This window comes from Erithacus rubecula, assembly GCF_903797595.1.
Source record: "Erithacus rubecula genome assembly, chromosome: 14".
In the NCBI taxonomy this organism is placed as follows: Eukaryota; Metazoa; Chordata; class Aves; order Passeriformes; family Muscicapidae; genus Erithacus; species Erithacus rubecula.
In genome coordinates this window covers 18792969-18813829 of record NC_136666.1, presented here as the reverse complement: position 1 = coordinate 18813829, position 20861 = coordinate 18792969, and the positions used below count along the sequence as shown (strand labels likewise).

At 52.2% G+C, this 20861-nt stretch overlaps 2 protein-coding genes across 2 annotated transcripts in view; both read left to right on the top strand.

The window, feature by feature from the left end:
- Positions 1-9572, top strand: part of CTDSPL2 (CTD small phosphatase like 2) — a 28931-nt gene extending 19359 nt beyond the window's left edge. The window contains exons 5-13 of the mRNA XM_079317593.1: positions 340-552; positions 1445-1523; positions 1796-1907; positions 2694-2780; positions 3821-3883; positions 3968-4047; positions 6660-6786; positions 7019-7114; positions 7703-9572. Of these exons, the coding sequence (XP_079173719.1) occupies positions 340-552; positions 1445-1523; positions 1796-1907; positions 2694-2780; positions 3821-3883; positions 3968-4047; positions 6660-6786; positions 7019-7114; positions 7703-7768 (923 nt within the window). The 3' untranslated portion in view covers positions 7769-9572. The remainder of the gene's footprint in view (positions 1-339; positions 553-1444; positions 1524-1795; positions 1908-2693; positions 2781-3820; positions 3884-3967; positions 4048-6659; positions 6787-7018; positions 7115-7702) is intronic.
- A 1822-nt stretch (positions 9573-11394) lies between these two features.
- EIF3J (eukaryotic translation initiation factor 3 subunit J) lies at positions 11395-20678 on the top strand. The gene is made up of 8 exons (XM_079317597.1): positions 11395-11520; positions 11610-11710; positions 16384-16441; positions 16653-16744; positions 17077-17191; positions 17917-18075; positions 19456-19529; positions 19739-20678. Exons 1-8 carry the CDS (start codon positions 11493-11495, stop codon positions 19865-19867), a joined length of 756 nt encoding a protein of 251 aa, XP_079173723.1. The 5' UTR covers positions 11395-11492; the 3' UTR covers positions 19868-20678.
- Positions 20679-20861: the final 183 nt, after the last annotated feature.

The window sequence follows — 20861 nt, the reverse complement described above, 5'->3', positions numbered from 1 at the left end:
ATAATGAGTGTGAGCATTAGCACACTCTGTGTGTGTGGTTAATAATGAGTGTGAGTATCAGAACACTCTGTGTGTGTGGTTAATAATGAGTGTGAGTATCAGAACACTCTGTGTGTGTGTGGTTAATAATGAGTGTGAGTATCAGAACACTCTGTGTGTGTGGTTAATAATGAGTGTGAGTATCAGAACACTCTCTGTGTGTGGTTAATAATGAGTGTGAGTATCAGAACACTCTGTGTGTGTGGTTAATAATGAGTGTGAGTATCAGAACACTCTGTGTGTGTGGTTAATAATGAGTGTGAGTATCAGAACACTCTCTGTGAGTCTCCATGTCCCCAGGAACGTCGGGCTCTGACTCCCCAGGCCAGGCAGTGGAGGCTGAGGAGATTGTGAAGCAGCTGGACATGGAGCAGGTGGATGAGATCAGCACCAGCACAGCCACAGCCACCTCCACCAATGGCACTGCCTTCCCTGGGCCAGGCAGCCAGCTGAGGGCAGCCAGCAACGGGCTGGGGGACAGCCAGGGGGACAGGGACCTGCCCCCACTCACAGGTAAGGGACAGGGACAGGGACAGGGACAGGGACAGGGACAGGGACAGTGTGTGTGACACTGGGACAGGTGTGTGACACTGGGGGCACAGGGACAGTGCCTGTGACACTGGGACAGGGGACAGTGCCACAGGGGACAGGGAGAGGGTGATCCTGGGCAATCCAGCACCTTGGCAGGGACTCCCTCCCACCTTCCCCTGGGCCATGCTGACAGTGCCAATCCTGGTTTTTATGGTTTAGACAAATGTGGTTTGTGCACCAAAGGCCCAGCTTTGGCAGGACGTGTCTGTTCTGCTGTCACTCAGTGGCCTCATCACACAATCCCAGAATAACCAGCTTGGAGGAGCCCTCCAGGACCACCAAGCCCACCCAGAGCCCCACCAGGGCACCCAGAGCCACATCCAGGCTTCCAAACCCCCCCAGGGGTGGTGCCCCCCCCAGCACCCCCCAGCCCTTTGCTGCATTCCTGCAACAGCCCTTCCATGGAAGCTGAGATTGCAGAGGGGGGAATTAACCCTGGACCTGACACTGGGCTTGCTGATCTGCACAGACAAACTGGCTACAGCTTCATTTTCTGTGTTAGAACCACACACCCTGCATTCATTTCCTCTATTTTCTTTGAAACACAATTTTTTTTTTTTTACAAAACCTGCAGCCATAAAATTCAGCTTCTGTGTGCATGGGCAGCATCAAATCCTGGAGTGAACCCTCCAAGGTGTGGGGTAAATGTAGCAGGGGGTGAATGTCACCCCAGGGCAGGGCAGGAGACTTGGGCACTGTGCTGCTCCCTCCTCCCTCAAGGGCAAATTCTCACCTGAAAGAATTACACTAATAAGACCAGCTCTTGTGGTTTTTTTGTTTTATTTTTGTTTTGGTCATTTTGGTTGAATTTCAGCACCAGTATCTCCAGACAGTGGCTACTCATCAGCTCATGCAGAGGCCACCTATGAAGAGGACTGGGAAGTCTTTGACCCGTAAGTGCAGAATTCCTGCTGGAAATAATCCACTCATCATTTGGGGTATTGAATGCAGATACTTCTATTTAAATTGGCTCATTTTCATGTTATGATAATGAACTCCAGAATCTCTTAGCTGTAAAAAAAAAAAAAAAAAAGTGTATGCTCACATGGGTTTTATTTCAATTTAAAATACTTCTCGTGCCTTAAAAATTCCAAATATTCAGTTGGCCTACAGCATTGCAGTTCAATAATGTACATTTTTACAGCAAAATCTGGATTCTTTTCAGATACTATTTCATCAAACATGTCCCCCCACTAACAGAAGAGCAGCTGAACAGGAAGCCAGCTCTCCCTCTGAAAACCAGAAGCACACCAGAGTTCTCATTAGTTCTAGACTTGGTAAATATCTTTATAAACACAAACCAAAGCAGGGGGATGGAGCATTTCCCTTATTTTGTTTGTTGTGGAAATCAGTTTTGCTTGCTTTAAACAAAGACTGTTGAATGTTGCATAATTTGATTTAAAAATAGTTGAAAAAGAATTAATTGTGGTAGGAATAGAATGTGAGCTGTATTTGTCAAATACTTACATCCTGCTTAATGGGAAAAAAAAATTACAGTTTTAACTTCTCCAACAGTTGTCTGTCCCCATAAAGCTCCCCTAAGTCCAGTGTGGGAAAAATGAGGTGGAATAAATAGAAAAATTCATTTATGAGTGTCTTTCCTCAAGACTGATGAAAAATCAAACTTTTCCTTTTTAGAACAAGGGCATAAACCCACTTTTTGAAATTCTCCCATAAAAGCTGTTTGTGTTTATGAGGGTTTGTGTCAGTCTCTGTTTGCAGAGGAGTTTCAGACCCTGCCAGTGGTGCTGTGCTTTCTTCAACAGCATCAGTTGGGTTGTAGGAATGGGGGGATAATTCCCCCTGAAAGACACAGGCTGGAGCTGAATGACAGCAGAGCCTGCAAAAGAAAATATCTCCTTATAGCAACCCCAGCATGCAGCACTAGTGACAATTTTAAAAATTACAATAATGAAATGTTTAATTCATCCTAAGAATTTCCTTCAGTCTTGACAGCACTTTCCATTCTAAATAAAATGAACATAAAAATGCAGAGAACTGCTTCTATTTTCCACATTGCTTTTTCACACTCTTTCCTTTCTTTTATGTAACTTTTCCTCTAGGATGAAACATTAGTGCACTGTAGTCTAAACGAATTAGAAGATGCTGCACTCACTTTTCCAGTTCTTTTTCAAGATGTCATTTACCAGGTGAATAGAACACAAATTTTTGATTTTGTTTTGTGGGAATCCTTGCTGTGTGTGGCAGTTTGAAGAGAGGGATCATCCTGGCATTTCAGCCCTGGTGCTGAGCTGCAGGTGTCAGATGTGGCAGGAGATTCTGTTCCTGGGGCTCTGGGCTCCCAGCTCCTTACAGGGAATGGTTCCTGTTTCTGCAGCTCTGGTGGGGGTGCTTGAGTCTATGGAAATACAGAAATAACAGCTGAAACCTTTTTTAGAATCACTTCTGACACCCCCAGGCTCAGGTCCTTGGTGGTTATTAAGAGGAGGATTTAGTTTTTGTGTCCAGGGCACTGCCCTGCTGGTGACAGCTCAGTCAGGGCATTTATTCAAAACAACCTGTTTCATTTTTCATTTAGAGATTGCCCAACTCCTATATTTTATTACATTTTTTCCTAAATCCATCCAGTTTTCCAGTAGCTGTTGACTGATGTGACTGTGTCCCCCCTCCCCCTGAGCTGCCCTTGGACAAGGAGCTGATCCTTGTTCCTGATTTCTGATGCTCATTTTGGCTTTTTGTGCACAGAGTGGGCTGTGCTGGGAGGGTGGGGGCTGCAGGGGGCAGGGGATGTTTGATGGAGGGGACAGGGGGTGTTTGATGGAGGGGACAGGGATGTTCAGCAGGGACAGGGATGCTGTTTGCTGCAGGGACAGGGGATGCTCAGCAGGGACAGGGATGTTCAGCAGGGACAGGGATGCTCAGCAGGGACAGGGATGCTCAGCAGGGACAGGGATGCTCAGCAGGGACAGGGATGCTGTTTGCTGCAGGGACAGGGATGCTCAGCAGGGACAGGGATGCTCAGCAGGGACAGGGATGCTCAGCAGGGACAGGGATGCTGTTTGCTGCAGGGACAGGGATGCTCAGCAGGGACAGGGATGCTGTTTGCTGCAGGGACAGGGATGTTCAGCAGGGACAGGGATGCTGTTTGCTGCAGGGACAGGGATGTTCAGCAGGGACAGGGATGCTGTTTGCTGCAGGGACAGGGAGCTGAAGCCCCTCTGTGCTGCAGGTGTACGTCAGGCTAAGGCCGTTCTTCCGAGAGTTCCTGGAGAGGATGTCTCAGATCTATGAGGTAAAACTGTCCCACACCACCTTCAACTCTTCACCTCTACCCACCTGTAGCTCCAGTGGTGACTTTTTCCTCTCCAATCCCCAGATCATTCTGTTTACTGCTTCTAAGAAGGTGTATGCAGACAAGTTGTTGAACATCCTGGACCCCAAAAAGCAGCTGGTCAGGTAAAACCCAGCAGTGGCAGGAGCAGCCTGGTGCTGGGCCTGCACTGTCTCCCTGGGGCTCTGCCTGCTCTGAGAGAGGGAGGAAAATGCACTGGAGTGATGGAATTGGTGCCTTGGGATAAAAGAACCCCAGGCCAGCACCTGTCCCTGTTCAGTCTCTGTTAGGCTGGCTCGTGGGGAATGACCTCTTGGGGATCACAAATGTGCTTTGGAATACACACTGCAAATAAAGGAAATGAAATGAGAACCTGATTACTTCTAAACTATTCAATTTTATTCATTATAAATTGTGATTTGTGTAGCTTTTGCAATCAGCTTTTAATTCTCATTCAGCCACAAGATCATTTGTCTGTTGGTTTCCTATTAGGGCTGGTTTGGTTTTTCATTTCTGGGAACTGTTTGGCTTTTCCAGCTCCTTAGGGCAGGAGGAAATTGCAGGGTGAGACTGTGTCACTGTCACCTGGCAGGGGCTGTACCTGTCAGTGCTGGACCCAGACTGATTTCTGCTCAGGGTTTTTCTGTCTGGGGTGTCCCAGGGCAGGGCAGCCCAGAGGGTGGTGCAGGACAGAGTGTGGGGCTGTCACACCTGCAGGACTCGTGCAGGGCAGGGGCACGGAGCTCTGGGAGCCTGTGGGGCTGCTCTGGGCTCTGTGGGGCTGCTCTGGGAGCCTGCAGGGCTGCTCTGGGCTCTGTGGGGCTGTTCTGGGCTCTTTGGGGCTGTTCTGTGGGGCTGCTCTGGGCTCTGTGGGGCTGCTCTGGGAGCCTGTGGGGCTGCTCTGGGGCTGCTCTGGGTTCTGTGGGGCTGCTCTTTGGGGCTGCTCTTTGGGGCTGTTCTGGGCTCTTTGGGGCTGCTCTGGGCTCTTTGGGGCTGCTCTTTGGGGCTGTTCTGGGCTCTGTGGGGCTGTTCTGGGCTCTTTGGGGCTGTTCTGGGCTCTTTGGGGCTGCTCTGTGCTCTGTGGGGCTGTTCTGGGCTCTTTGGGGCTGCTCTGGGCTCTTTGGGGCTGTTCTGGGTTCTTTGGGGCTGCTCTGGGCTCTTTGGGGCTGCTCTTTGGGGCTGCTCTGGGCTCTTTGGGGCTGCTCTGTGCTCTTTGGGGCTGCTCTGGGCTCTGTGGGGCTGTTCTGGGCTCTGTGGGGCTGCTCTGGGCTCTTTGGGGCTGTTCTGGGCTCTTTGGGGCTGCTCTGGGCTCTTTGGGGCTGCTCTTTGGGGCTGTTCTGGGCTCTTTGGGGCTGTTCTGGGCTCTTTGGGGCTGCTCTGGGCTCTTTGGGGCTGCTCTTTGGGGCTGCTCTGGGCTCTTTGGGGCTGCTCTTTGGGGCTGTTCTGGGCTCTTTGGGGCTGTTCTGGGCTCTTTGGGGCTGCTCTTTGGGGCTGCTCTGGGCTCTTTGGGGCTGCTCTGGGCTCTGTGGGGCTGCTCTGGGCTCTTTGGGGCTGCTCTGGGCTCTGTGGGGCTGCTCTGGGCTCTTTGGGGCTGTTCTGGGCTCTTTGGGGCTGTTCTGGGCTCTTTGGGGCTGCTCTGGGCTCTGTGGGGCTGCTCTGGGCTCTTTGGGGCTGCTCTGGGCTCTTTGGGGCTGTTCTGGGCTCTTTGGGGCTGCTCTGTGGGGCTGTTCTGGGCTCTTTGGGGCTGTTCTGGGCTCTTTGGGGCTGCTCTGGGCTCTTTGAGGCTGCTCTGGGCTCTTTGGGGCTGCTCTGGGCTCTTTGGGGCTGTTCTGGGCTCTTTGGGGCTGTTCTGGGCTCTTTGGGGCTGTTCTGGGCTCTTTGGGGCTGCTCTGGGTTCTTTGGGGCTGTTCTGGGCTCTTTGGGGCTGCTCTGGGCTCTTTGGGGCTGCTCTTTGGGGCTGCTCTGGGCTCTGGGGCTGCTGTGGCTGGGCTGGCTCAGCCCCAGCTGCCTGTCAGCCCCACTCCTGTGACTCACTCTCTATATTTAAATGCAGCAGCTCATTTCCCTCCATGGCAACGTTGGGAGCTCAGCTCCTGCCTGGAGTTGGGCACAGTGCAGGCAATGGGCTGAGCAGCCCCAAATCTGCCTCCTCACCATTTGCAGTTCTGTGCATTCATGAGATTTCATTCCTGCTGGTTTCCAGTCAGTCCATCCCTTTCTGCTGCCACGAATTACACAGCAGCAGGCTGATGGGCAGGGAAGGAGCTGATGGCATGTTGTGGCCCCAAGGGTTTTGGGGTTTTTTTGAGATGTTATACCTGCAGTAATTGGCAGCAGAGGGGTAGCAGGAAAGGAAACATTCCTTGTGACACTCAGTGTCCTGGCAGGAGGTGGCACAGGGAGGCTCTGCTCTGATAAGGGATAATAAACCCCAATAAATGGCTCTGAGCAGCACCTGGGCTTGGCAGATCCTTGGGGTGTTCTGGGTGCCTTGTTGGCCTGTCTGTGACAGGGCTCAGGCAGAAGAGCCTGAATAAATACAAACAGCCAGAACTGGGTTAGTGCAAAACCACCTGAAGTGGGCATTGGAGCAGTGAAGAACTCTGGAGAGCAGCAGAGGGGCTCAGCTCTCCAGCAGGAGATCAGGAGAGCCCTGCACAGGGTCAGGCTTGGCAGGGCTCTGGTGCTGGCAGGGGATGCTGCCCCTGCTCCCCTGATGGGTTTCCCTTCCCTGCAGGCACCGACTCTTCCGTGAGCACTGTGTGTGTGTGCAGGGCAATTACATCAAGGATCTGAACATCCTGGGCAGAGACCTCTCCAAAACCATCATCATTGACAACTCACCACAAGCCTTTGCCTACCAGGTGAGGGGCTGGGACTCCTGTCTGGGAACCCCACACTTCATTTCACTTCTTGAGTTCAGGGCTTTGAACTTTGAACAGGGTGTTGAATTTGCAAACCAAACTGGGGGAAAAATACCCAAGAGTCTCTAACTGGGAAGCATTTTTCCCCCTAATGCTGTTTCACAAGGCATAATTGTAGATAAATTAAGTATTGATTGTGCATTTATGATTTTTTTTCATATTTTAACTTCAGCTTTCCAATGGAATTCCTATAGAAAGCTGGTTCATGGATAAAAATGATAATGAACTCCTAAAGTTGATTCCATTTCTGGAGAAACTCGTAGAGCTGGTAAGTGTTTGCTTTCTTGGCTTTTCCCAAAACTGTCAGTGAGTTCCTTTAATACTTTCAGCTATTGTTAAGGGTTTCTGAGTCACTGAGATTGAGGCTGGTGAGGATCCAGGGATGTGTTCACACAATAAAAGGGGATTTGTCATTGCTGGCAGTGCTGAGAATGCAGGGCTGTGGGATTGTGACATCAGGCACGAGAAAATTGGGAATCTCTGAGCATTTGGGTACCACAGTGCCTGTTGCTGCTGTGCTGTGTCTTTATTCCTAAAAGGCCAATAAATCCCTCCTGGACTGTGGGGGATGCTGTGAGTCTCTGGAATGGCACAGCTGGTGGTTTCTGTTTGTTCTGGTCAATAAGGGGTGTTAGATGAGGAACCTGCTGCAGGGGGTGGTTCTCTCTGTGCCCATCTCTAACTGCCCTTCATTGGTTTGTTTTTGGTCAGTAAGGGGTGTTAATCTGCCCTGCAGGGGCTCTCTCTGTGCCCATCTCTAACTGCCCTTTATTGGTTTGTTTTTGGTCAGTAAGGGGTGTTAATCTGCCCTGCAGGGGCTCTCTGTGCCCATCTCTAACTGCCCTTTCCCCCACAGAACGAAGACGTCCGGCCTCACATCAGAGACAGATTTCGCTTGCATGATTTGCTACCCCCCGATTAAACCTTTGCTCTCACTGCCGAGGGGAGAAATGCAGGACCCTGTTGGACTAATACAAAACATTGCCATTACTGTTGAAATTTTGCATTTTTGTACCCCGTCTTGCTTTTCTTATCTTTGGTGCCCAACACTGATCAAGGGTTACAGGAAGAGACTTTCTACACCCGAGGTTGCCGCCGTCAGTACAATCCAGTACCCGCAGTAGGGAGGCTAGAACAGAAAAGTCTTTAGAACTAGTGCAACTCCAAGGAAATTTTTTTATGTACAGGACATCTGCAGTTTATAAAGAAAATTCTGTTTCTGCCACCAGCAGTTTGACCTGTAGAAACACAGGATTTTATGATACAACAGAGATTGAAAACGGACTCGGATTTTCTCTCTGTTCGGTGCTCTAAGTGGGTTTGTAGCCACTTTTCTGTTACTTTTAAGATTCTCATTTCAACAGGAATGGCCAGTAAAAGTTGTTTTATTTTTCCTGTTAAGGTTTATAACCTTTTTACATTTTTGACCTGTATTAGATTAGAATTTCATTATGCATTCCTTTTAGTTGAGGCGCTTCATAGTTTTTTCTGGAAATAGCCAAATTTTGTTAGTTTTTTATGAAACAGTTGGCTGGCCGTTTCCCTGCTTTGTCTGCCTGCATCCTGTATATTTGTTTAAAAATATTCTCTAGTTTTAGCCCACGTAAGTTTCATTTAGAAAGAAAAAAAAAAAAAAAAAGCCAACAAAAAAAAAACCCCAACCCTGCATTTATATTTTCTTTCTGTAATATTCTACTGTAGTCGAAAAACCTTTTCAAAAAAATCAAGAGACTGGCTAGATAAGACGAAGATAAGAATGAAATACTGGGAATGCCCTGACCCATTGGATGGCACGTCCCCTGGACAGAGCACAGCTGGCAGTGGCCCCACCATGGACAAGGAATACCTCACCTCTGCTGTGCCCACCTGGGCAGGTGTGCCCAGCTGGGCTCCTGTGACACTCCTGCTGCCAGCAGCCTCTGGGCCACAGGAACAGCCCAGCCTGGCTCCCAGGGGGCTCCTGAGCTGGGCAGCCCCTTTCCCCCAGGCTCCTGGAGGGGGATTGCTGCCAGCTAGGGAAGCTTTGCCTCTCGACTGCATTGCCACAGGCTCGGACTGCTTTTGTGTAAGAGATGTCACAGAACGGCACTTTTTCTAAAGAGAAGTTTGCTATTTTGTATGCTTGATAAGAAAGTACAGTATTGGAAATTAAAGGTGGACAGCTGATAATTGAGAAGTATGTCAATTAATTTTTTATGTATATTACCTGTTTACTTGTACAATTTTATTGTACAAATTACATGCAGCTTCATTTTCAAATGAGTCCTTAAAATAAGGAAAATCTTTTTAGCAAAACATTTAATTTTTGTATTTTTGATTTTAAAAGGCATGAGTTATGTCAACTTTTTCCAGTGTATTAATGAAGATTTTAACTTTTCATCAGGTTGAGTGTTTTCTTACTATATTATCTGTTGTGTATGTAGCTAGCACATGGTGTCACTGAACTGTTAAAACTTAGCATGTAGAGCAAGCCTGTTTTGTGGAAAATCCTTATTCATTAAAAACAAAATCATCATGGCAGATTTTCTGCAAAAAAAAGTGAGAACATTTGCAATTCAGAATACTGATTTTTTTTGTATTTAAAGAAAGGTATTTTGCTTGCAGGAAAGAAATACTACAGATTCATTTTAATGAGAATCTTTTAAATGTATTTATCTTTAGGGCATCTGGGCATCTTTACGCTGTTTGTCTTATGTCTTTATTGAAATAAAATGTACAGAACATTACCTTTCCATCTGCTTGGTGCAGCCTGTGCCCTGGGCAGCTGAAGGAGACGTGGATGGATGGATGGATGGACTCAGCCCCTGCTCACCTGAGGGGTTTCAGTTGCCCCGAGGGGATTCCCCATTTCTCACCTGAGCTGCCAGGAGGCTGCTCAATAAACTCCTTGTCCCAGCTGCTCTGGCTGCAGCTGAGGAGACCCAAGGCAGCTGCAGCTCCCAGCTGGGGCTGTCAGACCCTGAGGGAAAGCTGAATGGACCAGGGAGGCAGTTCTGCACGCTGCACTACGGACTGACAGATTGCTCAGTAACACAGTCAATATTCTTATTTTCCTGCTGTTTGTCCCTGCCTGCTGTGGGGCAGAGTTTTCATGCACAGCTTTGATTTCTGTCTGTTCCTCTCGGGGAGTTCCCTGTTGTGTGCTCAGCTCTGGCTCAGGCTGTGTCCCCAAAACCTTCCCCGTGCCCAGGGGGCTCAGCCAGGTGTGAGTGTGGCAGAGGGTCCCCGATTCCTGATTTATGGCAGCACCACCTCCTATTTCCAGAGCTGTGCACGATTCCCTCTGTGCTCTTTGTGCCTTGTGGTGCCCTGTTTTCTGTGTTCTGTGGGTTCTGAGCACACTCACACCTCCCAGGCCTTTGTTTCCCCACCGTGGATTCACCCATTGCCTTTGAATGCAGCAGGAATGGCCCCAGACTGTCCAACGTGGGAAGAGCAGCCCCGTGCTTTGCATTTCTGTTTCTCTGCGGTCATTTCCAGCCTACAGGAGCACAAAGGTTTCATTAAATGCTTTTGCTCTGGATTCTGTTTTTATGATTTTTAGCTGGCACCATCCTTCACCGAGCCTCAGTTTTCTGTAAGTCACGACATTGCTCCTGTCAGTTTTCAGCCTTGAAGTGGAAAAAAAGAAATCGTGTCTGTGTTTTACTGTCAAGGAAAAATTTAAATGTTCTGTGTAAATCCTTAGAATTCCAAATTACATATTCCATTATTAACATATTCCAAATCACTGCACAATTCCTGGCAATTTTGTGATTATCCCCACAGGACCCTGGGCCTGTGAACCTGTGTAGACTCGGCGAGGATTTAACTTGTGACATTGTTTGTCCGTGGATGTAGCTCTGTTATTATTTATATTGTCTGGTAAATGGAGAGGAACAGCAAAAAGATTATAAGTTTGTATTTTTTTTTTTCCCTAGTCACTTGTGTGATTTATACAGGCATATATAGAGATCATTCATTTGTTTTATGAAAGACACGTTCTAAATTTCTTGTCTCCAGACAGAATCTATCCTCCTTTTCCACTTACTGGGATTCTCGCAGGAATTGGCAGCTGGCGCTGAGGAAATGAACAATTCCAGCTTTTCTCTTGGATGTTGTAGGACACGAGGGGAACCTCGCACCGCGCTGTGGAACCGGGCCGGTCCCGCCGCTCCATCCCGGGCCGATCCCGATCCCGTTCCCGTTCCCATTCCGTTCTCGATCCCGTTCCCGATCCCGTTCTCGATCCCGATCCCGTTCCCGATCCTGTTTCGGTTCCCGTTCCCGTTCCCGTTCTCGTTCCCGATCCCGTTCCCGATCCCGTTCCTGTTTCGGTTCCCGTTCCCGTTCTCGATCTCGTTGTCGTTCCCGTTCCCGATCCCGTTCCTGTTTCGGTTCCCGTTCCCGTTCTCGATCCCGTTCCCGATCTCGTTGTCGTTCCCATTCCCGTTCTCGTTCCCGATCTCGTTCCCGTTCCCGTTCCCGTTCCTGATCCCGTTCCCGTTCTCGTTCCCGATCCCGTTCCCGATCCCGATCCCGCCCCGTTCCCGCGCGGCGCTCAGGCCCCGCCCCTCGGGGGCGTGCCCGGGGGCGGGGCGGGGTCAGTCCGCCGCCGTCCCGGCGTGCCCCGCGCGGCGCTGCCCGGCGGCCGCGGTCGGGGCAAGATGGCGGCGGAGGCGGCGGACTCGTGGGGTGGGTGCGGCGGGGCCGCGGGGCCCGGGCCGAGCGGGGCCTGAGCGCGCTCCCGCCCCTCGCCGCTCACCGCGCTCCTCTCCCCACAGACGCCGACAGCTTCGAGGTGGTGGAGCCGGTGGCGAAGCGGCTGGTGCCGGGGGTGGCCGGGGACCGCTGGGCCGGCGAGGATGAGGAGGACGACGTGAAGGTGCGGCCGGGCGGGCCCGCGCGCGGCGCTCCGGGCCCGGGCTGGGGGCGAGGGGCCCGCGGGTGACGATCCGGGGTCCGGGCTCGGGCCTGGGGCAGCGGCGCCGGGCGGGACAGTGCGGGGGCTCCGGGCAGTGCGGGGGCTCCGGACAGTGCGGGGGATCCGGGCAGTGCGGGGGATCCGGACAGTGCGGGGGCTCCGGACAGTGCGGGGGATCCGGGCAGTGCGGGGGATCCGGACAGTGCGGGGGATCCGGGCAGTGCGGGGGCTCCGGACAGTGCGGGGGCTCCGGACAGTGCGGGGGCTCCGGGCAGTGCGGGGGCTCCGGACAGTGCGGGGGATCCGGGCAGTGCGGGGGCTCCGGGCAGTGCGGGGGCTCCGGACAGTGCGGGGGCTCCGGGCAGTGCGGGGGCTCCGGACAGTGCGGGGGCTCCGGACAGTGCGGGGGCTCCGGACACCCCTGAGAGCTCCGGACACCCGGTGGCTCCGGGCACCCGGTGGCTCCGGACACCCGGTGGCTCCGGGCACCCGGTGGCTCCGAGCACCCGGTGGCTGCGGGCACCCGGTGGCTCCGGGCACCCGGTGGTTCTGGGCACCCGGTGGTTCCGGGCACCCGGTGGTTCTGGGCACCCGGTGGCTGCGGGCACCCGGTGGCTCCGGGCACCCGGTGGTTCTGGGCACCCGGTGGTTCCGGGCACCCGGTGGTTCTGGGCACCCGGTGGCTGCGGGCACCCGGTGGCTGCGGGCACCCGGTGGCTCGGGCTCGGCGGGCGCTCCCGGCTCGGTGACAGTGACAAGTGCCAGCGCCGGGGAGCCCGAGCCGTCCGTGCCCGCAGCCGCGGGCAGGGTCGCACGGGCGCTGTTGCGGTGGCGCCTCCTGCTCTCAGGGATCCACCTGCTGCTCCCCAGCCTTCGGGGCGCTCCCCTCGCTCTCCGCAGCTCTCCGGGCCCCAGCTGGGAGTGAGGAGCGCTGGCTGAGCTGGCAGGACGGGTTTCATGACGCCACTGCTGTGTTGCTGCTTCTGCTGCTGACCAGGAACTTCTGTGCTCTGCCAGCACGTCTTTCCTCCTGATCTTGCTGCTTCTCCTCTCGGCACCAGGCGGGATTTTGCCGTGTTTCAGCGTGCTGTCTGCACGGGAATGGGAATCAGACGCGTGGCTGATCATTCCCGCTGTTCTGAAGGCAGAGCTGTCCCAAGGCTTTGCTCTGTTGCTCAGCTGCCCCTGGCAGGTGGTGGTGCCACAGGAGGCTCCACGGTCTGGGTACAGCCGAGGGGTGCAGGGAATGCAGCAGGAACACTGCAGAGGGGCTCCAGGGCCAGGCTGGCAGCAGCCTGGGCTCTGGAAGGTGTCCCTGCCCAGGGCACACACATCTGGCTCTGGGTGCTCTCTGGGCTCCCTCCCCACCCAAACCATCCCGGGACTCTGCAAGTAGAGCAAGGCAGATAAAAAAGAGTCTTTTGTTTCCTCTGGCCCTGGGACATTGTAACACCAGGGGAGGACTGGGGTTGGTTTTGAGAGCACTTAACCAGAATCTCTGAAAAACACCTGGAGTTTTTCTTGTGCCTCAGGTGGAGTTCTTCCCATAAATGGTACACAAAAAGTAATTAATATTTTCTTTAAAACCCTAAAGTTACCAAATTTCTGATTGATTCTGTGTGTAATTTTCTTTCTTAAATTCACTAATAGCCACAGCCCAGTGTGCCAGGTGTCCCTTCAGGGCAGCAGCACAAGGACAGGTGTGTGAAGAGCAGCTCCAGGCTCTGGGAATGAGGGTGGACAGTGTGGAACTGACACAGGTGTGTGTGTGACACAGGTGTGTGTGTGTGTGTCACACAGGTGTGTGTGTCACACAGGTGTGTGTGTGTGACACAGGTGTGTGTGTGTCTCAGGTGTGTGTGTGTCTCAGGTGTGTGTGTGTGTCTCAGGTGTGTGTGTGTGACAGGTGTGTGTGTGTCACACAGGTGTGTGTGTCACACAGGTGTGTGTGTGTGGCACAGGTGTGTGTGTGTGGCACAGGTGTGTGTGTGTGGCACAGGTGTGTGTGTGTGGCACAGGTGTGTGTGTGTGGCACAGGTGTGTGTGTGTGGCACAGGTGTGTGTGTGTCACACAGGTGTGTGTGGGTGACACAGGTGTGTGTGTGTGGCACAGGTGTGTGTGTCACACAGGTGTGTGTGGGTGACACAGGTGTGTGTGTGTGACACAGGTGTGGGTGTGTGTGGGTGACACAGGTGTGTGTGTGTGACACAGGTGTGTGTGTGTGACACAGGTGTGTGGGTGACACAGGTGTGTGTGGGTGACACAGGTGTGTGTGTGGGTGACACAGGTGTGTGTGTGTGACACAGGTGTGTGGGTGACACAGGTGTGTGTGTGGGTGACACAGGTGTGTGTGTGTGACACAGGTGTGTGTGGGTGACACGTGTGTGGGTGACACAGGTGTGTGTGGGTGACACAGGTGTGTGTGGGTGACACAGGTGTGTGTGTGGGTGACACAGGTGTGTGTGGGTGACACAGGTGTGTGTGTGGGTGACACAGGTGTGTGTGTGGGTGACACAGGTGTGTGTGTGTGACACAGGTGTGTGGGTGACACAGGTGTGTGTGGGTGACACAGGTGTGTGTGGGTGACACAGGTGTGTGTGTGTGTGTGTGTGACACAGGTGTGTGGGTGTCACACAGGTGTGTGTGTGTGACACAGGTGTGGGTGTGTGTGTGGGTGACACAGGTGTGGGTGTGTGTGTGGGTGACACAGGTGTGTGTGTGTGACACAGGTGTGTGGGTGACACAGGTGTGTGTGTGTGACACAGGTGTGTGTGTGTGTGTGTCACACAGGTGTGTGTGTGACACAGGTGTGTGTGTGTGACACAGGTGTGTGTGACAGGCAGCTGGAGCTCACACTGGCTGTGCCATTTGCTTTTCCTCCTTCCTGAGAAGGTGAGAAGCTTTGCTGCAGGGTGTGTGCAGAGCTGCCCACAGTGGCTCTCCTGCAGACACCTGGGGCTCTGCCTGTTTAATAAAGGAAAATATCCCAGCCTGGTTTGGGTTGGGAGGCACCTTAAAGCCACCAGTGCCACCCCTGCCATGGCAGGGACACTTCCCACTGCTCCAGCCCTGCCCAGCCTGGCCTTGGGCACTCCCAGGGGTCCAGGGGCAGCCACAGCTGCTCTGGGACCCCCATCCCAGCCCCTCCCCACTATTCCCTCCCAATATCCCACCCAGCCCCTGGCAGTGGGAAGGCATTTTACATCTTGCAATGAGGATGCAGCTGCTTAACTATTTCCAAGGGATTATGGATTCAGTGCCAGAGCTGCATCTAGAGAGGATCCAGCACAGAAAGGTGTTTTAGTTGGGTTTCTTTTCCTTTGGTTTGCTCTTCCTGCTGGGTCCCCCTGTGGGGAATTCCCCATGTGAAGGAAATGGTCTAAAGCAGCAGCACAAGGTGTTTTCTGCCCATGGCTTTCTAAGGCACTCACATTTTGGAATGTGCTTTGTGTCTGCAGCTCTGTGTTTTGGAAGGTTTTTTAGTAATGAACTTGCAGTAACTGTTAATTTGGGAAATGTCAACTTCCCAGGTTTAAAATTAGCACCTTTGGTAACAGAAGTGCAGTGAGTGTTCCCCAGCAGCCAGGCCTGCTGCCAGGGAATGTTCCTCTGTTGACTCAGGGCTGCAGAGCAGAGCAGGCAGTGCTGCCCCTGCTCCTCCCCCGGGCTGCAGGGAGGCTGCTCAGAGCCCTGGGGCAGGGACACAAACACTGCAATATCAGCACTAAAGATCTCTGGCTATCACTGGATCCCTGCAAGGACACAGCACAGGCCACTGGCTCTTCCTCCAGGAGCTCCCTGGGCTTGTGAACCAGGCCTGGCTGGCAGGGCTTGGCATTCCCATGGTTTAAAAACCAGGATTTGAATTATCTAGATTTATAAACCAGGCCTGGCTGGCAGGGCTTGGCATTCCCGTGGTTTATAAACCAGGATTTGAATTATCTAGATTTATAAACCAGGCCTGGCTGGCAGGATTTGGAGTTCTCTGGGTTTATGAACCAGGCCTGGCTGGCAGGATTTGGTATCCCCTGGGTTTGTAAACCAGGATTTGAATTCCCTGGGTTGATAATCCAGGCCTGGCTGGCAGGATGGGCTCAGGGCACATCTCCTGGCTGCAGTCCTTGCCCTCTGAGCATCTCCCAGATGTGCCAGTGCCAGGATGAACCCCTCAGGCCTGGCTGCCCTTCCTCTGCAGTTTGCATCTGGCTCCCAGCCTGGCCAGCTCCTCAGTGCTGAGTGCAGCTATTTAAGCAGTGGGTGTGACAAACTTAATTAGATGTGAGCTAAAATGCTGCTGCTCCAAATTGCAGTCAGCCTGGTGGAATGTGGAAGGGAAGCCGAGTCCCTGCAAGTGCCAATTATCCAGGGTGAGCTGGGGATGCACTCAGGTGTCTCCTTGCTTGTCCCAGCCCAGGTCAGGCTCCCTGGCTGCTGGGGGCTGCTCTCACCTGCTTTCAGTCATGTTCACCATAGAACTGAGAACAAGCCATGTCCTTGTGGGGGCTGTGTGTCACCTGGCTGTGCTGTTGCTGCACAAGCTGATGGTTTGGCAGGAGCTGCCTGTCCATGGCTCCCTCACTGACACCTGCAGGGGCTGACTGCTGCCTCTAAAAGAACCTTGGCTGTTTTGCAGGATAACTGGGATGATGAGGAGGAAGAGGAGGAGGTGAAGGAGACAGAGGTAAAACAAGGTGAGATTGAAGGTAACCCCTGGCTCAGTGTCAGCAAGGGATCAGACTCTGGCTGAGTCTGGGGGCGTGTGAGGGTCAAACCTTTAACAGAAATGTCTTTAACTCACTGCTCAGTGCCAGGAGCTGAGCTCAGTGCCTTCCAGTGTTTCTGTGGTTGTGGGGAAAAAAAAATCATCAGACTTCTGAGTGTTTGTTATTCCACCTTTCACAGAACCGAAAGTTTCGGAAAAAAAGAAAATAGCAGAAAAAATCAAAGAAAAAGAAAAGCTACAGAAGAAAAAGCAAGAGGAGCTTAAAAAAAGGGTAACTCCTCATTTCTTCTGGTCACATAAAATTCAGAGGGTGGGTTTGATTTGGTTTTTTGGAGGTTGAGCAAGATCTGACGAGGTCTTGGTTCATCTGATAAACCAAACTTAGGTCTTGTACATGGTCCCATCTGGGCTGGGAGCTTTAATCTCTCCTGATTCAAGCAGTGACTGGATCAGTGCCATCCCAGTTCCTTTGTGTGATGGAACAGGCAGCAGTGGGAGTTTGCTGTTTGCTCCCATTCCTTGTGAAGTGAACAATTCCCTGAGGCTGCAGGTTTTGCAGTGCCCTGAGTGGGCTCAGTCCTGTCCCTGTGGGTTTCCCTGCAGTTAGAGGCACCTGAGGAGCAGAAGGAGCTCACACCAGAAGAACAGTTGGCAGACAAACTACGGCTAAAGAAGTTACAAGAGGAGTCAGACCTGGAGCTGGCAAAGGAAACCTTCGGTGAGTTAAAGCAGGAAATAAATAAAGAAATAAACAAATAAACCCTGAGAGCACGAGCAGGGCTGGGCCCTCAGCACACAGAGCTTGTGGCACTGAGAACAAAGAAGGAGCAGAGATGCTGATGCACAGCAGCTTTCCTCAGCCATGGCAGCATTTGGTGAATGATTCAGCTCCTTGCCCAGGGCAGCTTGTGCTCACTGAGTTGTCACAGAGCACAGTGCTTGGGGGTGTGCTGGGTACAGCTGCAAAGAACCTGCTGGCTTCTGCACTCAGGAGGGTGAGGCAGGAGTGCTTATTTGAGGGGAAAAGGGGCTTCCTGGTGCAGTGCAGAGAACAGGAATAGCTGGGTCAAATTACTGGGTTTGACTCAGCTTCAGAAATTGTTGGACAGACTTGGGACAAGAGTGTGGAGTGACAGAACAAGGGGGAATGGCTTTCCACTGACAAAGGGCAGTGTTGGGTGGGATATTGGGAAGGCATTGTTCCTTGTGAGGGGGTGAGGGATCCCTGGAAGGCTGGATGGACTTGGAGCAGCCTGGGACAGTGGGAGGTGTCCCTGCCCTGGCAGGATGGCACTGGATGGGCTTTGAGGTCCCTTCCACGCCAGACCATTGAGGGACTCTATGGAATGAGCCAGTTTGGCAGCAAAGTTCCTGGCTGTGGGGGGAGCAGAGCTGCCTTTAGGCTCCCCCTGCAGCTGTGCAGCTCCCTGGCTGTCCCTGCAGGTGTAAATAGCACTTGTGGAATAGATGCCATGAGCCCCAGTTCCAAAGATGACTTCACGGAGTTCGGGCGGCTGCTGAAGGAGAAGATCACACAGTACGAGAAATCCCTGCACTACGCCGGCTTCCTGGAGGGGCTGCTGAGGGAGCTGTGCCTGTCCTGTGAGTGCAGGGGGGCAGGGACCTGCTGGGACCAGCTGGGACAGTGCTGGGACACTGCTGAGACCAGCTGGGACCAGCTGGGACAGTGCTGGGACACTGCTGGGACCAGCTGGGACAGTGCTGAGACCAGCTGGGACAGTGCTGGGACACTGCTGGGACCAGCTGGGACAGTGCTGAGACCAGCTGGGACAGTGCTGGGACACTGCTGAGACCAGCTGGGACACTGCTGGGACAGTGCTGGGACCAGCTGGGACACTGCTGTGACAGTGCTGGGACAGTGCTGGGACACTGCTGGGACACTGCTGGGACCAGCTGGGACAGTGCTGGGACACTGCTGGGACACTGCTGGGACACTGCTGGGACACTGCCCATGGGCACGGCTCAGCCACTCTGAGCCACATGGAGCACTGACCTGTGCCTGTCCTGTGAGTGCAGGGGGGCAGGGACCTGCTGGGACCAGCTGGGACAGTGCTGGGACCTGCTGGGACACTGCTGGGACACTGCTGGGACACTGCCCATGGGCATGGCTCAGCCACTCTGGGCCACATGGACTCAGTCTGTCCCTCCCCTGATCTCACAGCTGCTCTGTCTGCACCTTGGTTACAGACACTCATCTAAAAAGTGTCAGTTTTTATGCTGAGCTAAACCCTGCATGTTTTTCTTGAGGCCATTTCTAAATTAATAATACTAAGAGTAAATTCTCTGAGGCAGATAATTTGAGTACCTCATTTGGAGGGAAACCAGTACAAAATAGAGTTAGAGTAATTCTGGAAGTGCAGATTAACTGTTCTGGAATTCAGCATGTAACTATAGAGAGATGAAGTAATTGAAACTCCTTTTCCCAGTGCCCTGTGGCAGGACGTGGAGCAGGGCTGGGCTGGTTCCCTGTCCTGTCCCAGTTGTCCTTCAGAGAGGGGTAACTCAATCCCAGGCAGAGCTGGGCCCATCCATCATCCCAGCTGGCAGCTTCCATCTCTGAGGGATTCCAGAGCTGCTCACAGGAGGGACTCCCAGCCTCTGATTGATAAACATCATCATTTCTTGTCAACCCTGTGCTCCTTTTGATACATTTCACTGTATTGTACTGCCTCCATATTTTACTGTTCAGCTGGCTCAGTAAGACTCTTGTGTTCAGTAACTTCATTTGCAAGTTTTACCTTTTAAAACACTCAGGCTTCCAAGGAGCCAGCTGGAATCCTTGTTGGGATTGTAAGGACCAGAACCACCCACTCTGTGTTCTGCTGGTTTAAATCAAGTAATTGCCCATAGTTACACCAATGCTCATTTCTAGTTTTAGAGACTGTGGATGTTATTTAACTGCCTTATAAGAACAACACTGATAAGGAATCTTTTTCTTCCCTTTTTTTTCCCCTGATGCAGTGGAGGTGGATGATTTGAAAAAGATCACAAACACTCTGACAGTATTATGCAGTGAAAAGCAAAAACAAGAGAAGGTAAGATTGGAGCTGTTGCTGTTGGGGCTCCCCTGCACTTGTTACTGGTTGGGAAATAGGATGGAAGGCAAAGGGGGAGAGGTGCAGGATATGGGGACACCTGGGGCTGTCCCAGCTTTCCTAGGAAGGGAGAACGTGTGGGAACATGGCAGGGGTGATGACACAGCCCTGGGCCTGCCCAAATAACCATCCTTGTGCTCTTGGCCCAGAATAAAGCCAAAAAGAAGAAAAAAGGAGTTGTGCCTGGGGGGGGGCTGAAGGCGACCATGAAAGACGACCTGGCCGACTACGGCGGCTACGACGGCGAGTACGTGCAGGACTTTGAAGACTTCATGTGACATTATCTCCCTCCTGTTGTCTTTCTGTTGCCCATAATCCCTTAAACATGTAGCACAACCTTTCTTCCTCTAAATTCTGCCAAATGCTACAATCAGAATTGCAGTATCTGTGTGCTGGGGGCTGGAGGTGGAATGGAAAAGGTCTGGAAATTGCAGTTAAAAGCCCAAAATTCTGCTGCTGTTCACAGCAACAGCCACTCAATTGGGAAGGAATTGGAACAAGGTGAAGGATTAGAACCAGCACAGCTCCATGACATGGCCTTAACTGTCCCTGCTGCAGGCCAGGGCTGAGCAGCAGCAGTTTGCAGCAAGGGCAGGGTGTGCACATAGAGTTCCAGTCGCTTTGTCTTGAGCTCCAGCTTGAGGATTTCAGTATTTGGGAAGGGAACTGCTCACCTGAGTGTGGAATCCTGCACCTGGGAGCCTGGCCCCTGGGACAGCCACTGCTCCAGCCCCCTGAGCAGCACCTGCTGGGGCAGAGCAAGGCAAAAACCCCACTCGTGTCTTGAGGATGAAGTTTAGTTCCATTCATTTAAATTTCTACTAATGCAGCTGTCTGGGTTGGGTGTTCTTTAACAGTTAATTAAGGGGTCAAGTGTAAAAGAAAAACCAAACCACACAACTTCCTTGGGGCTCTCCTGGGCTGTGGTGGGTCTCTCACAACTCGGCCGTTTTCTTTCATTAAAAACCAAACTTGCTTAGCAAACTGCAGCAGTTCCTACAGTTGGGCAAATTGTTATGTTAACAATTACAACATCTGCAATGTTTTATAAAGCAACTAATTTAATAAAAATCACTATTGAGGACTTCACCAGGGAGCAGTTCTTTTGGAGCCTGACAGGAAAAACACCTGAAGAGGGAGAGTTGCAGAGCTGAGCTGTGCAGGGTGGCCCATGGGCCTGGACAGGAATTTATATTTAATAACTGTAAAAATACATTTCCACTTGATTATTTTTTTTACTCCAAAACAGCAGAATTAGGAATGTGCTGGTTA